This window comes from Eschscholzia californica, unplaced genomic scaffold (genome assembly GCF_041429995.1).
Source record: "Eschscholzia californica isolate CP2 unplaced genomic scaffold, dmEscCali1.0.p SCAF_4, whole genome shotgun sequence".
Lineage (NCBI taxonomy): Eukaryota > Viridiplantae > Streptophyta > Magnoliopsida > Ranunculales > Papaveraceae > Eschscholzia > Eschscholzia californica.
This window is the reverse complement of record NW_028238461.1, coordinates 10,900,181-10,916,897: the sequence shown is the minus strand read 5'-3', so window position 1 is coordinate 10,916,897 and position 16,717 is coordinate 10,900,181. Positions and strand designations below refer to the sequence as shown.

The following is a 16,717-nucleotide window of genomic DNA, read 5'->3' as shown; positions in this document are numbered from 1 at the left end:
GTACCCCCGATTCCAAGTTAAAGACACGAAGGAGGTGCCTATAGTAAAATTAGGGGTGCTTATTAAATTTAATCATTGTGGCATAAAAGGTGAGGGAGCGCCTACAGACGCCCCTCTTTTTTATTCAGACTGACCTTCTCTCTTAGCGCCCTACAGACTAAGGGGGTGGTAGTGGATCAGGACATTGGAGGACACTCAAAAACAAAATGTTCCGTAGACATTTCAAGACATTTTAAGACATTTCGGGACGTTTGTCCGTAGACAAAATGTTTTTATGGACATTTCAAGACATTGGTTCATAGACAAAATGTCTTGGAGCCATTTCAAGACATTTGATTCATAGACAAAATGTCTTGGAGACATTTCAAGACTTTTGGTTCATGGACAAAATGTCATGGACTAAAAAAAGAAGGGTGTCTATGTAAATCAGTCAAAATTGGTTAACCTATATCTGTGGACATTGATAGCCATTTAGTTTATGTTTATTATTTTAATATTATTACTGTTTTACCACATGAAATGAAAAAATTTAATTAATATTTCAAATATATTTTTCAATTTTCGTAGACATTCGTAGATATCTATAGACATTGATGGACAATTGGCAAATATTTATTATTTAATATAGTATAATAATATATTAATATAATATTAATATAATAATAATATAATATAATATAACAATAATACAATAATATAGTAATATAATAAGAAGATAATATTATAATAATATAATAATAATATAATATAATAATTATACAAAAGTACTGTAATATAATAATAAGATAACATTATAATAATATAATAATAATATTACTGTAATAAATATTTTAATTGTTATATATCATTTATTTTATATTATTAATCTAATTTGATGGTAATAACTATTTTTATTATCTTTTTTACTGAAAGGTCCCCAAGTGTCCTCAAATGTCTTCCATATTTTGAGAAACAGTTTCTCTCCAAAGTCTACCCAAATTTACACTAAAATGTCTCCAAAACCAATTTGTCTTGAAATGTCCCTAATTTCGTGTCAAAAATAAATAACACAAACATTTCAGAACATTAATGTCTTAAACGAATAACACAAACATTTAGAGCCATTTGAAATGTTCCCAACCAATAACACAGACATTTGAAATGTCCCCAACTAATAACACGGACATTTGGAGGCATTTCACATGTCTCCAACCAATAATACGGACACTGAAAGACGTAAAAATGTTTCCCAATATCTTTATCCACTACTCCCCTAAGTAAGTTTGAGAACATTCAGGCTAGAATAAAAAATTGTAGCGCACCCAAAAAGTAAATAGACAACTAGACAAAACAAAGGGATTCCCAAAGCTGTCAATTTTAAACAACTGCCGACATTTTATTAAGACAAGAGTCATCCATCATAAGTATTATTTTAGTATCATACGTCAAATAATATGTTTCACTCTAACTAATGTACTTTTGTTTGGTTTATCTGCCTCATCTAATCTCACCTACAAAAGTATTATGTACATCTCACCTTCTTACAAATCTATCCAACCACTTCTTCTTCCTACTCCATCTATCTAAGATTATGTCTCCCTTGTTATTACATTGAATTTGAGATGAGGACTGTATTGTAAAGAAAAGATGTGAAATTTTGTTAGATTTGATGTGACAAAATTTTATAAGGAATTGTGGATTCTGTAAGAATTATCAGGGCAGCACAACTTTTTTTTTTCTTCCTCACCGTCGACCACCAACTCCGTCTACCACAATTTCCCTCATTTCTTTCAGACAGGCGCGCGCGCGCGCGCACACACACTACCTCCTTCTTCTGTTAAATTTCTGTAATAGTCCCACATTGCTCACAAGAGTGTCCAGAGACTGGGCTATATGTGTAAGCTCAAGCTTAGTAAGTACCGAGGCCTTTTGGGTAGGCTTGTGGTGCCTTCGCCAAGGACAAAACCCTGTACCTGTGTGAGGTGGTTAAAGCGGGGACAATATCGGCAACTGCTAAGGCTTGGGGCGTTACAATTTCTCCCTGTTAAGAGCATCTCCAATGCAAGACTCAATTCGAAAAATTATAAGTGTCACCTAAGATTTATTGTCCATGACTCAGTTTGAAAAATTCCAAGTGTCACCTAAGATTTATTGAGTTTTTAAAAAAACTTTCTCCCATGCAACACTTAATTAGGATCTGAAAATGATGTGGCATCATTTTATGTTGAGATATCTCAATATTTGAGTTTTCTTTTGAATATCTCAATCGTCTTAATCAACCTCAGGGGCAGTCCAGACCCAAAGCAACCAAAGCGGTTGCTTTGGGCCCCAACCTACTCAAGGGCCACATTTTTGGACTTTTATTGGATAGTTTGGTTTCTAACTAAAGAAATGATAGAAATACTATAATGGCTTACTACTTAAGAAGTTGTGCTATGAGGTAAAGGTCACAGGTTCAATCCCTCTCGCAAGTGTCATTAAGTGTTTTATTTTCATTTTTTTGCTTATATTTGAAAGGGCCTCAATTCTTGATTTGGCTTTGGGCCCCCAATATGTTAGGGCCGCCCCTGATTCAACCTACTTTATATTTTAAACTAATAGGAAACTTTTCTTCACATCTGATTTATTCTTATTAATAAATGAATGTCACATTTTGAGATCTTGATGGGATACATACAAAGTCTAGAGAAAATCAATTTAGTCACATAACAAAGAAAATCTCAATTAAGACGTGACACATAGATTTTTGAGTTTTAAATTGAAGATGCTCTAAATCTCTCTCTCTCTCTTTAAAACTACTATAACTTTCTCTTAATCTTATTGTTTTGACGAAAAAATGTTCATATCGTCGGAAGTTTTGAAATTTTAAAACCCTCGAAAATTTTAGACCCTTGAGGGTTTCACTGCCCATCGATCACAAAACTGGCCACGAAAATCCCGTGGTCGACATTACAAGATATGTCGTGGTCGGCCTGACCGGGACATACACGATTCATTTTTCTACATATATAGTAAGCATATACAGTAAAAATTTTCTAATTAAAAGCAAAATTGATTCTTTATTAGGTCGAAGTAAGTTGATCTATAATATATCAATGGGGTTCAGTGGGATTTGCTTATCCTTGACTCATAAGTCTAAGCCAACCAAAATCTCTCTCCCTCTCTCTCTCACTTCACTTTCACTCTCCTCAATCACTTTCTCTCTCCTCAATCACTTTCTCTCTCCCCACTTGTTACAATCTCTACCTCTCTAATCTCTATTGATACATCTTAAACGGTTATCTAACCGTATGCAATTAAATCCTCTACTAAGTGGCCATCTTTCTTCAATTCAAATGATAATTTGTTGCTTTGGAATACCCACTTTGTTATTTTGCATGGATTTTGGTGTGACTGACTGATACAACACGTTTAGGTTGAGTTTCTGAGATTGGGTTGGTGAAGATTGTTTCTTTATACTAATGGGTTTTGATTTTAGGTTTCTGGGGTTGTGAAGTATCATCACTGTTGTTTGTGAGAAATTATGGGTTTGAAGTGATTTGAAGATCTGGGTAGTTAAGAGATGGAAATTCCAAATGGATTTTGGGCTACTTTGTGGAGTCTAATTAGGTTTTTGCCCTACTTCATTGGTCTTCTTCTTTTGGGAATCATTAAAGGTTTTCTCTTCTTCTTCCTCTTTATGCTGTTCAATTTCTCAGTTTCTAAAATGGGTTTTTTTTATTATACTTTCCCCTTTGATTATTCCTTTCCTCTGTTCAAAGTATTCATTTTTTACTTTAAATAGAAATAATTTCATTTTTTCTCATAGCTAGCAATTAGATTCAAGTGTATTATTTCATTTGATTTTCATCATTGTTTGTGCTTTAATGATCTGGTTCTGAATTGTACAGATTGAACTCTTTAAATGTGATACTTCATAGTTGATAGAACTGCAACTTCTTTATTTTAGGTTTTCCCCATTGGGAACTATGGACCCATGATATCTTGCCCTAAGATTTTCTATTATACTTTCAATTGAATTCACATGAAGCCATTAACTTATTATATTCACTAAGTCTAAAAGTTCTTATGGTTTGTCGCGCCGATTGGCAAATAATGCACAATCTTACACGAAACGGGCTATTGATCCAATCATCTAAATATTAATGATGGATATGGAAAACATAACTCTTTAAGATTGTTGGTTCAAAAAGCGGATTGTGTCACTCTCTTTTAAGGCGTTTCGTGCCTTCCCCATCTGTAATTCTAGTGCAGCAGATTACGTGTTATGAAGCCCCAACAACATAGCAGCCCATAACGTTTATCGTTCCTAAATTCTTGAAATCGCTATAAACAATCAAAATCAAATTTGTACTCGACAAATCCCAAAGAAAATGCATTGCAGATATCTTACTTGATTTTGTTTTGTAGGTGTCATCTTTTGTCCTTTGATATGTCTTATCATTACGATAGGAAACTCAGCGATCATTCTTGGTCTTTGGCCTGCACATAGTCTCTGGACATATTATTGCATTGCGAGGTAAAACTCAAGCCAAACATAAGTAAAAAAATTCTCGGATGCTTGAGGAATAAACTGATTACAAATGGGTTTTTTGCACTTTCACCAGTTGATTTTTTTCGTGTTTTCTTTTTCGAGCAGAGCTAAACAGATAGGACCAGTTTTGAAACTTGTACTTTGCATATGCATTTCGGTTCTCTTGGTTTGCTGGCCTTTGGTTGGAATTGTTGCGAGTATCGTAGGAGGTGCAGGATATGGCCTTGTAGCACCACTAATGGCCACTTTTGAAGCCGTTGGAGAAGGGAAAACTGATAATACGTTCTTCCACTGTATCTATGTATGTAAATGGTACTACCCATATAAGTGAATTCTTCTTCAAATTCATGTCACTTGTTTTGAGTTCTCTGATTCAACGATTTGTTTACTTTTCTGAACTTGTAGGATGGGACAGTGAGCACAGTAGAAGGGAGCTTTACTGTTGTCAGAGATGTTATGGATGTTTGTTTCCACTCCTATTTCTCTGCTATGGACGATCTCCGGCTTCAAGAACCCCCTGATGGAAAACCATATGAAATCAGGTCTGCCTTAAGTTTGAGCACGGTTTCATCCGAGGTTCTTACTCGCATTTCAATTTTAAACGATAATCCATATCTCGCAGATAAAATAAAATAACGGGATTATACCTGTTATCTCATATCTAATTTATCTAGTTAAGTTATTAACTTTGTAATACAAGATCTGTGTTTTTTATTCTTTTTTGTTGATGAAGAAGTGGGCTTTCGACTAATTAAATCTTATTTCGACACCTTGCAGATTATTACATCTTCCTGGTGCTATTTTAGTTGGACTGATTGGTTCATTAGTTGACTTCATAGTGATCACGTGTCTTGCCGTATTTAAGAGTCCGTATATGCTTTTCAAGGGATGGAATCGATTGTTTCATGATCTTATAGGCCGGGAAGGTCCTTTCTTGGAGACCATATGTGTGCCTTTCGCAGGCCTTGCAATTCTATTCTGGCCCGTGATAGTTGTTAGTTCTGTACTAGGTGCAATGGTAGCTAGTATCTTCTTAGGGGTTTACGCAGGTGCCGTAGTATACCAGGTTCGTCTTTTTTCCTTCATAAACAAGTAGTTCAAATATTGTACGTTTGATCTCTTTGTTTCTTCTCGAGTATTTGAATTTTGTGGTAATGGTCTTTCTAATTGGCAGGAATCATCAATTTGGTTCGGTCTCTGTTACATAATTTCTTCGTTAGCGATGTTTGATGAATACAGCAACGACAGACTTGGAATGCCTGAAGGGTCCTGTTTCCCTAGGCCTCAGTACCGGAAGAAGGGACCCCCAGAACGGAGTACCTCGAGTATTTCATCTTTCTCTAGGCCGAACTCTTTTAACAATCCACCATCTCGTTCCGTTTCATTGAAGAACACTGTTATCGAGTTGAATCTATTCGAGGTATTATCTCTTTGCTTATACGTACTGCTTGCTGGAAATTAAAATACTACATGAAATGAATGATAAAGTGAAGAAATTGTGGTAAATGCAGTTACTAGATAACTTGTTTTCTGAGTGTAAACATCAAGGAGAAATTTTGATTTCCGAGGGAACAATAACTCCTCAAGAGATAGAAGACTCGAAAAATAAGAAATCTGGTAGCCGAGTTATCAGTGTCGGGTTACCTGCCTACTGCATCCTTCAGGCACTTCTTCGTTCTATAAAGGCCAACGCTGAGGGTATATTGTTGAGTAAGTAAAAAAACAAATCTCTCCTTCCATTTTTTCCCCTTCTTAGTCATTCTTCGAATTAAGTAAATGAAGATTAAGTGTCTGTGCTTCCTTTATGCAGGAGATAGTAATGTTGAAGTAACTTCCATGAACAGACCTAAAGATGCTTTCTATGACTGGTTCTTGAATCCCTTATTGATCATCAAAGACCAAATCAAAGCTCATAATCTCACTGATGAAGAAGAAAACTATCTTTCGAGTTTGGTTCTGTTAGGTGGTAATCCTGACAGATTGAAGAACACTATACTTGGATCGCCACCCGAGTCCGAGAGAAAAAGAGCCGAACTTGATGGAATAGCAAGAAGGTAATACGAAACCAAACCTCGAAACACTTCAAGCGTTTTCAATCTCGTTAATTTTGATTCACTTTGTTTTTTTTATTTTGTTTTTTCCATTTTGTTATAGGCTTCAAGGGATAACAAAAGCTATCTCAAGGTACCCAACAGCGAAGCGAAGGTTTGATGTGTTAGTGAAGTCTTTATCCGAGGAGTTAGCTAGGAAGAATTCAGGAAGTCAATCAATGAATGGATCGAAAGTAACAAAAAGGTCTCAATCTGTTCCAAGTTCAAGAAGTCGATTCATTCGGATATTTAGTCAAAAATCGTTTCAGGATCGGACAGGAAACGCTGATAATGAGAATAGTAATCGAGGAGTTGTAAAGGAAATAGATATTGTATGATGTTTTCTTCCATTGTTGGCAATGTAAGAATCAATTAAGATGCTCTTTATATTCACTTTGCTACTTAGGCTTACAAACAAATAAAATTTTATGACTTAACATTTTTTCCTTCCATTATTTCTTTTATTTTGAAATGCACAATAATCACGAATTCGGGACCATCCTACGGATGCCTATTGACAGGCGCCATCCGTCGAGTAACCTTTCGGGCAACAAGTAATAGGCAATGGCCCATTGGAGAGAGTGAGCCCAATAAGGAGTGCATCGAGATTCGTATCCAATCCTACAGACAGCAGATCGAGCGTATGCATGTGGTGATGGTACAAAAATTGATGTCCCTTTAATGGATGCTACCTCAGAGGCCATTCTTGTTGCAACATAGAGTGGTACCTGTCCTCCAAACAACACTTAATTGAGGTACATTGTCAAATACAAGAGGTACAACAAAAAAAATCTAAAATCTAAGAAGTAGGTCGAAAACTTTATTTTCTGTTCATATCAGTTTAAACAACAGTTCCTTATGCGTCTTAACGGCACATATTAAGGGGTTCTTGATTACTTTTAACAAAAGAAGTTTGAATTCACTCTAAAAAAAAGTAATAATTTGAATAATTCGTCGAACTAATACCTGGCACTGCACATTAATACCGAGCTTCGTGTATTCTACATAGATGCATCTCGACCACTCATCAATGTACCTGTCAAATGTATTAAAATCATCATTATATAGTACCATGCTGTGACGGATATTCGACATAGTCAAATTTCATGTCATCTCTTGGCTCATGTGCATTAGGACCACATGTTTGTACATTTATAAAAGAAATAGGCCAAACAACAAAAGTGTATGACTTGGTTTAATCTTTATTCATTCCATCTTACTATGGAACCACATTTATTATTATGAAATCAATAATTCATTACTAATAATCATGAAATTGAGATTGTGATCACCTATACCACCAGTTAAACTAGTTGCCACTTGCCACCACGTAAAATATTTTTACCGGGATTCTAATACTTTCACCAAAAGATAAAGTTTTTCTAAGACTTGAACCGTTTTTTTATCCAGATGAGCCAGGAAAGGTTAAGTAAAAATGATTATTAGCAAGAAGAATTACAGGTACCCTTTTGAAGCAGCATAGATAGCATAAAGAGGATGAGAAGGTACAACAATTCCAGCCCCTGATCCAATGTTAACAATTGCTCCTCTCTTCCTCTTAATCATCCCTTTTAAAACCACCATTGTTACTCTACTAGTACCTTCTATATTCACTCTTATCAAATTCATCCATACTTCCTCTTCCACTTCATGAAAGAATTTTGCACAAGGGTAAGTAATTCCAACATTGTTTATCAAAACTCCAACATCAACCTCTTCAATTGCTTCTTCGATTTTTCGAACTCCAATTGTGATTAGACTGTCATTGGAGAAGTCTAGGATGATAATCTTGATTTGGGTAGTTGGATATTTGGATTGAACTGAAGTTGAGACTGATTGAAGTTTAGTGAAGTTTCTACCAACTAAAATCAAGTTGAGACCTTTTGAAGCTAATTGAAAAGCAAAGGCCTTTCCAATACCTTCAGTTGGTGCAGTGATGAGTGCCCATGAACCATAAGTCTTGACTAGATTCTTGGGTGGTCTAAGGAATGTGATATAGAACCATTTTAGGATGGATATGAAGTGTTTGAAAAGAGAGATTAATCCTATGAGTGAGAGAAGGAGAACCCATAGAGGTTGGGTTTTGAATAGTTGATCAATACAACAAGAGAATTGCTTCATCTTCTATCTCTAACTTCTCCTTCTATCTCTATATAAATTTTTATGCAGACAGCAATGTCTTAAAGCTTGGTGCAACACAAACATGGGTTGGTTGCACCATATATAGTGTTAGAACTAAAAGTCGCGGAAGCTATCGAACCTATCCTAGAAATTGATCCGATTATGAAGATTAATCGAAAAGCTAAGTCAAAATCAAATATGCGAACAGAATTTAACGAGGTTCGGCTTTAAAGCCTACGTCCTCGGGCGAACAAGAAATCTTTATTGAAGGATAGATGAAGACGACTAACACAACCCGCAAGTTCGTCCCAAGATGGTACCGTATAGAATTTAACCTTCTATACTAGATCTTCGACAACCGAGAAATTAAACACCGCTCAAAACTATGAACAAAAAATTTCTCTCTCACTTGCTCTCTCTCTTTAGCTCTCTCTAAAGAAGAGTTGTTGTTGCTTGTGTTGGTGTGTTTGAAGCACTCTAAGACCCCCTATTTATATAATAATATAAGCCGAGAATTTAGTAACCAATTTGAACCAAAATTGTCATCTAAACCGCCTATACCATTTTTTGGAAACTGCCCATCTAAATTGAAACCGCCTTTGTACACAAAACCGCCACAACCATCTTCTTTCTAAATTTAGAAACTGCCTTCTTACAATTCTCCACCTCGTACACAATTTGATACTCTTCAAATTTTGGACGAACACCAGAATACTCCTTGTAAGATATATCTGCTTCTTGTAACTTCATCCGACTGCACCATATGACCATGGCTGCCTACGTACCCTTTTATAGGATCAAGCCTACCGTAGTTCTACCAACCCTTCACATAAAGATTACCTTGTCGCCATTACGCCCTTTCGGGCAACTTAACACGAGCCGATTTGTAGCAATTCCAGGCAATGCTGAAACTTGCTACATGTCACCACTTTAGTCAACATGTCCGCGGGATTCTCATCTGTGTGTACCTTCATGCGAGAAACATCACCTTCCTCTATGACATCTCGTACAAAGTGATACCTGACATCGATATGCTTAGTGCGAGCATGGTGAACCTGATTCTTCGCCAAGTGGATCGCACTTTGACTATCACACCATACATCCACGCACTCTTGCTTAATCCCTAGATCATCCAGAAGACCCCACAACCACAATGCTTCCTTCACACCCTCGGCCATAGCCATATACTCGGCCTCCGTAGTAGATAACGCAACTGTAGATTGTAACATCGATCGCCAACTAACTGGAGCACCATGTACCTTAAATACATAACCAGTAGTAGATCGTCTTCTATCTAGATCGCCAGCATAATCCGAGTCAACATAACCGCTTACCTGACATGTGTCTCCACCAAAGCACAAACCCGTATCAGCGGTACCCTTCAAGTACCTCAAGACCCACTTCACAGCTTCCCAATGTGTCTTCCCCGGGTTTGCCATAAACCTACTAACCACACTGACCGCCTGTGAAATATCTGGACGAGTACACACCATAGCGTACATCAAACTGCCAACTGCACTAGCATACGGTACACGATCCATATGATCCTTCTCCACCGTAGTAGTGGGAGATTGTTTTCCCGAGAGCCTGAAGTGTGGTGCCAAAGGTGTTGACACCGCCTTCGCATTCTGCATCCCGAATCGAGAAACTACTCGTTCGATGTAACCTTTCTGATTCAAGTACAGTTTCTTACTTGACCGCACTCTCTTAATCTCCATTCCCAGTATCTTCTTTGCAGCGCCCATGTCTTTCATCTCAAACTCTTGACTGAGTTGAGATTTCAACTTATCTATCTCCACCATGCTTCGAGAAGCAATAAGCATGTCATCCACATACAAAAGGAGATAAATAAAGTCACCTTCGCGAAGTTTCTTGATGTATACACAACAATCATAGTCACTTCTGCGAAAACCATGCTTTAGCATGAAAAAATCAAATCGTTTGTACCATTTGCGAGGGGATTGTTTCAATCCGTAAAGAGATTTCCTCAAACGACATACTTGATTTTCTTTGCCCTCAACCTTGTATCCCTCTGGTTGAGCCATATAAATTTCTTCTTCCAAATCCCCGTGCAAGAAGGCGGTTTTAACATCGAGTTGTTCCAGCTCAAGATCACTATGAGCAACAATACTCAATAGCACCCGAATAGAAGTATGTTTCACGACCGGTGAGAAAATCTCATTGTAGTCGACCCCTTCTTTCTGTGCATAACCCTTGGCCACTAGTCTTGCCTTATACCTTGTACCCTTGATCTCGGAAGAATCCTCTTTCTTCTTGTACACCCATTTACAACCAATAACAGACTTACCTTCGGGCAATGGGACAACCTCCCATGTCTGGTTCTTGTGAAGAGACTCCATCTCTTCTTGCATAGCAACCAACCAACTCTCTCTTTCCGCCACGGTAATAGCTTGTTTGAAGGTGACCGGCTCGTCGTCTTCCACCGAGAGTGCATATTCAACCAGATTTGCCTGCCCGTAATGCCTAAGAGGTTTGTCTGACCCTAACCTCTGTACCGGATTATATAACCGTTTCGGCCTAGTGTGTACCGAAACATCCTGCTGTTGTTGTTGTAAAACTTGTGTACCTTCCCCTTGAACCTCCTCATGATCGGGTTCATCAATCTCCTCATCCTGAGTTTTATCCTGATGCTCCACCTGATCATGATTCCTAGAAACCCGTTGGTCTTCGGCTTCTACTTCCACTACTTGAGCTTTAGTAGACCCAACATCACCACAACTAGGCACCGTAGCTTTCGCCATAGCTACAATAGATGACTCATCAAACACCACATCTCTGCTGATTACAAACTTATTGTCTTCCGTACACCATAGCCGATAACCCTTGACTCCTGTAGCATATCCTAAGAAAATTGCCTTCTTTGCTCTATTGTCAAGTTTGTTACCTTTAACATGGTAATAGGCCGTACAACCGAAAACCCTAAATCTCCCGTAATCTGCATGTTCACCTGACCACACCTCGTAAGGTATGCCGCCATCTAAAGAAGAATGTGGAGACCTGTTCACAATATAACAAGCTGTAGCAACAGATTCTGCCCACCATTCTACGCCTAATCCCGAATTGGAGCGCATACATCTAGCCTTCTCAAGTAGTGTACGGTTCAATCTCTCTGCGACTCCATTCTGCTGAGGTGTGTTTACTACTGTCCAGTGCCTCACAATGCCTTCCTGATTACAAAACTCCTTGAATGCCCCATCCGTGTACTCGGTCCCATTATCCGACCTTAACGTCTTCAGCTTTCGACCAGTTTTGTTCTCAACCATTGCTTTCCACACCAGGAATGTGTTGAATACCTCATTCTTATGCTTCAGAAAATAAAGCCAGACAAATCTCGAATGATCATCAACGAATGTAACAAAATACCTGGAACCACCCTTGGAAGGTAACTTTGCCGGTCCCCAGACATCGGTGTGTACGTAGTCTAATACCTCTTTGCTCCTGTGCTTGCTTGTAGAGAACGTCACCCTGTGTGCCTTCCCGAACACACAATGCTCACAAAACTCCATGCAAGGCTTCTTCATGTCCTTCAACAAGCCTTTCCCGCACATCAGAGATAGACCCTTTTCTGACATATGCCCAAGGCGCATATGCCAAAGCCTCGTACTAGCCGTTGGATCCCTTCCACTGATTCCTACTGCTACATCTCCCGTAATTGTTGTCCCCAAAAGTTTGTATAAATTACCGTAACGAGTACCTCTCATTACCACCAAAGAACCCTTAACGACTTTTATGGAGCCATTCTCTATAATTATCTTACAGCCGTTCCGCTCCAACACACCAAGGGAAATTAGATTTTTCCGCAAATCGGGTATGTGTCTTACGTCCGTCAATGTTCTCACCACTCCGTCGTGCATCTTGATCCGTATTGTTCCGAGTCCCACAGTTTTACATATACTATCATCACCCAGTATAACTGTACCACCATCTATACTCCTATAGGTAGTAAACAACTCCCTATTTGGGCACATATGGTGTGACGCCCCTGAATCAAGCATCCACTTATCGAAGATCTTCTCAGACACCTCTGTCACCGAGAAACATTCGTCCGCCTCTTCTGACACATATCCCGCCTCTTGCATCTCTTGTTTCTCCTTGTAGCCTTCGTTCTTTTGCTTCAACTTTCTCTTTGGACAAGCCGCTTTAAAGTGGCCAAGCTCACCACAACTAAAGCACGTTTTCTTGAAAGAGCCTCTAGATTTGGATCTAGATTTCCCGCTCTTTCCCTTTCCCCTTTCATTACTCCTCCCCCTCGTTACAAACAACCCTTGTGCTTGATCCTTGTCTACTCCACCCGACGCCATACTGCTAGTAGCAACCTTACGAAGGTCATCCGCTAATAGCGAATTTCTCGTCTCTTCCATGCTTAGACTATCACCAACAAGCATCAAAGTTTGAACAAGGTTCTCATAGGATTTAGGCAATGAAAGTAACAATATGAGGGCTTGGTCCTCATCCTCAACCTTAACATCAATATCCTTCAAATCTGAGATAATCCTGTCAAACCTATTCACATATTCCTGAATAGAAGAACCCTCTTCCATTCTACATGTGAATAATTTGGATTTTAAGTAGACCCGATTCGTTAAAGTTTTTGTCATGAAACTGCTTTCTAGCTTTAACCACACACCCGCCGCCGTTGTTTCTTCGTCTACTAGGAACGCCACGTCCCTCTCAAGACACAACATAATGGTAGCCCGTGCTTCGAGATCTAACTCCTCCCAATCCTCATCTGACATATCTCCTGGTTTCTTTCCCGTCAACGTCTTGTGTAATTTCTGCGAGATTAACAGATTCTTCATCTGCATCCGCCAATAAGAAAAATCGTTTTTCCCATTGAACTTCTCTATCTCATATTTCCCTGATTTGACCGTACCACTTCTCGATCCCATCTTCTCTTCGTTCAATTTCAACATGGCTCTGATACCAATTGTTAGAACTAAAAGTCGCGGAAGCTATCGAACCTATCCTAGAAATTGATCCGATTATGAAGATTAATCGAAAAGCTAAGTCAAAATCAAATATGCGAACAGAATTTAACGAGGTTCGGCTTTAAAGCCTACGTCCTCGGGCGAACAAGAAATCTTTATTGAAGGATAGATGAAGACGACTAACACAACCCGCAAGTTCGTCCCAAGATGGTACCGTATAGAATTTAACCTTCTATACTAGATCTTCGACAACCGAGAAATTAAACACCGCTCAAAACTATGAACAAAAAATTTCTCTCTCACTTGCTCTCTCTCTTTAGCTCTCTCTAAAGAAGAGTTGTTGTTGCTTGTGTTGGTGTGTTTGAAGCACTCTAAGACCCCCTATTTATATAATAATATAAGCCGAGAATTTAGTAACCAATTTGAACCAAAATTGTCATCTAAACCGCCTATACCATATTTTTGGAAACTGCCCATCTAAATTGAAACCGCCTTTGTACACAAAACCGCCACAACCATCTTCTTTCTAAATTTAGAAACTGCCTTCTTACCTATAGAAATTCCAAACGGGCATGACCTAATTAATACTATGATTTAAACAAGTTACTAAACTATAAAAACATTGAAACTAGTAAAATCATGGAATAAATGTGAAATTTGACTTGTTAAAAGTGAACAAATTTCGACAAAACCCTTTTACTTTTGGGCTCCGGCCAAATTATGTTACGTCGAAATTCCATCAATAGTGAAACCCTCTCTAGTAGGGTAGTAACATGTAGGATAATCAGCAAAACATGGAGGCAATTAATTCTCAAAGCATGGAAGGAGTGGAACAGGTTAGGAATTCCCTGAAACGGTTAGCTAGAGCTAATACACAAGGTCATAATTATTACACAAAAATTCCTCGTTCCGATCCTTCGGAACCAAGTATTATGAGGGTCGTGGCGGCTGCTCCCCAAGAGCCGCAAGGCCAATGTTAGTCCTTTCCTGGAATTGTCGTGGGTTGGGGAACCCCGCGACTATATTCACTTTAAAACAGTTCCTCCGGTCAGTAAAACCTGATATTTTATTTCTGGCTGAAACAAGAATTGGTAATGAAACTGCAATTCCAAACCTAGAACAATTTAATCTTCCTCATAAAGTTGTGGTTCCGGCAATGGGAAGAAGTGGTGGATTACTTTTATTCTGGTCAAACATGGTAAAATTAACTATCACTAGTCAATCACCCAACTTAATTCACGGTGAGGTGGGAAATCATATTGATGGCCGTAAGTGGGAGTTACTTTGTATTTATGGGCCTCCAAGGGTGGTCGATCGTGGTGCTTTTTGGAATTCTATGCAGGATGTGTTAGGGCAACTAGTTAATCCGTATGTTTGTTTAGGGGATTTCAATGCAATTACATCAATATCGGAAAAATTTGGAGGGTCTCGTTACACACCATTCTCGGCCCAATTCTCTACCTTTTTAAATGAATCCGGGCTTATTGATTTGGGCTTTAATGGGCCTGCCTATACGTGGTCCAACAACAGAAACTTCGGAAATCTAGTAAGGGAAAGACTGGACAGAGTGGTGGCTTCTGCTGATTGGGTGGGAGCTTTCCCAAATGCTGGAGTGTTTCACCTCCCTCGCTACAATAGTGATCATTGTCCAATTTTGCTTAAAACAGAAATACAAGGTTCAGTTGCTAGAACTACAAACAAATTTGAAGCTTTTTGGATAAAAAATAAAGGGTATAAACCAAAACTTGATCAAATATGGCAGTCTAGTGATCCGTCCCTGTTATCTAAGTTGGCTGATGTGAAAGATAAACTCAAAGAATGGAGCAAACAAACTTTCGGAAATCTAGACAGACGCATCTCCATGATTCGTTCCAAACTGGGAAATATCCAAAGACAACCGATAACCGAGCTAGATCTTCAATTAGAAGCAAGTTACCAAGAAGAATTACTACACTTGGAGGAATTGCAACGTACAAGGTTAGAACAGCGGACACGACAATTTTGGGCTCTTAATGGCGACCGAAATTCAAAAGCCTTTCATATAGCCATCTCCAACCGTAGAAGAAAAAATCATATTCAAATGTTGATGGACAGTGAGGGGAATAGGATCACTAATGAACAACACATAGCCGAAAATCTAGTGGCTCACTTTCAGAACTTATTCTCGGCGGAACAAACTACAATTCCTCCACTAGAACTCATGGCCGAATATAAGAGGGTATCAGTCGATAATCAACAAGAATTGTTCTCAATACCAACAGAAGAAGAAATAAAATCGGTGGTTTTCAATATGGGGCCTCTAAAAAGTCCGGGCCCAGATGGCTTCCCGTGCTTGTTTTATCAAGAAAGCTGGAATATTATTGGACCAGAAATCATCAAATTTATTCAGGCAACATTCAGAACAGGTCAATTCTCAGCTGATATTAATGCAACGACTCTAGTTTTGATACCCAAATCCGATCATCCAACGAATGCCGCTGATTATCGACCAATTGCATTATGCAATACCCTCTACAAGTTCATCACAAAGATCATAGCCAATAAATTGAGGCCTTTCTTCGAAGATTGCATTAGTTGGAACCAAAATGCGTTTGTGCCAAACAGGCAAATAGTGGATAATATAGTAATTGTACAGGAATCAATTCATTCTATGAAACGGTCAAAGGCTAAAGTCGGGGCTTTCCTACTGAAATTAGATATGGCTAAAGCCTATGATCGAGTAGAGTGGAATTTTCTCAAACAGGTACTAAGTGCAATTGGTATTTCAGGTACACTTCTCGACCTTATCATGCATTGTGTCTCAACCCCAACTTTCAGTGTTCTAGTAAATGGCAAACAATATGGATCTTTCGCTTCTACAAGAGGTCTGAGACAAGGTTGTCCGTTGTCACCTTATCTATTCATACTCATCTCTCAAGCTCTATCCCTATTAATTGGAAAATTTGAAAGAGACGCACTCTTTGAAGGATACAGAATCAACCGAAAGGCACCAAAGGTCTCACATTTACTATTCGCAGATGATTTGATCATTATGGGGGAGGCAT

General features: G+C 38.5%; 2 protein-coding genes across 2 annotated transcripts; one reads left to right on the top strand and one right to left on the bottom strand.

Annotated features, from left to right (window-relative positions):
• Positions 1-2,962: 2,962 nt before the first annotated feature.
• Positions 2,963-7,055, top strand: LOC147542617 (putative membrane protein At3g27390). The gene is made up of 9 exons (XM_086632721.1): positions 2,963-3,635; positions 4,390-4,498; positions 4,619-4,814; positions 4,919-5,055; positions 5,291-5,579; positions 5,688-5,933; positions 6,025-6,223; positions 6,324-6,567; positions 6,668-7,055. Exons 1-9 carry the CDS (start codon positions 3,542-3,544, stop codon positions 6,939-6,941), a joined length of 1,788 nt encoding a protein of 595 aa, XP_086488847.1. The 5' UTR covers positions 2,963-3,541; the 3' UTR covers positions 6,942-7,055.
• LOC147542616 (very-long-chain 3-oxoacyl-CoA reductase 1-like) lies at positions 6,966-8,800 on the bottom strand. Its single transcript, XM_086632722.1, has 3 exons — positions 8,069-8,800; positions 7,570-7,639; positions 6,966-7,331 (listed from the first exon to the last, which is right to left on the bottom strand). Exons 1-3 carry the CDS (start codon positions 8,722-8,724, stop codon positions 7,086-7,088), a joined length of 972 nt encoding a protein of 323 aa, XP_086488848.1. The 5' UTR covers positions 8,725-8,800; the 3' UTR covers positions 6,966-7,085.
• Between the last annotated feature and the right edge of the window lie 7,917 nt (positions 8,801-16,717).

Bases quoted from the DNA above. Each gene is read 5' to 3' on its own strand.
- LOC147542616 (XM_086632722.1), bottom strand. From the start codon at position 8,724: ATGAAGCAATTCTCTTGTTGTATTGATCAACTATTCAAAACCCAACCT. The intron at 7,640-8,068 runs GTACCTGTAATT...TACATTTGACAG, and splicing joins ATCTATGCTGCTTCAAAAGG to GTACATTGATGAGTGGTCGA. The intron at 7,332-7,569 runs GTATTAGTTCGA...TTTGGAGGACAG, and splicing joins GTATTAATGTGCAGTGCCAG to GTACCACTCTATGTTGCAAC.
- LOC147542617 (XM_086632721.1), top strand. From the start codon at position 3,542: ATGGAAATTCCAAATGGATTTTGGGCTACTTTGTGGAGTCTAATTAGG. The intron at 5,580-5,687 runs GTTCGTCTTTTT...TCTAATTGGCAG, and splicing joins CAGGTGCCGTAGTATACCAG to GAATCATCAATTTGGTTCGG. The intron at 6,224-6,323 runs GTAAGTAAAAAA...TCCTTTATGCAG, and splicing joins CGCTGAGGGTATATTGTTGA to GAGATAGTAATGTTGAAGTA.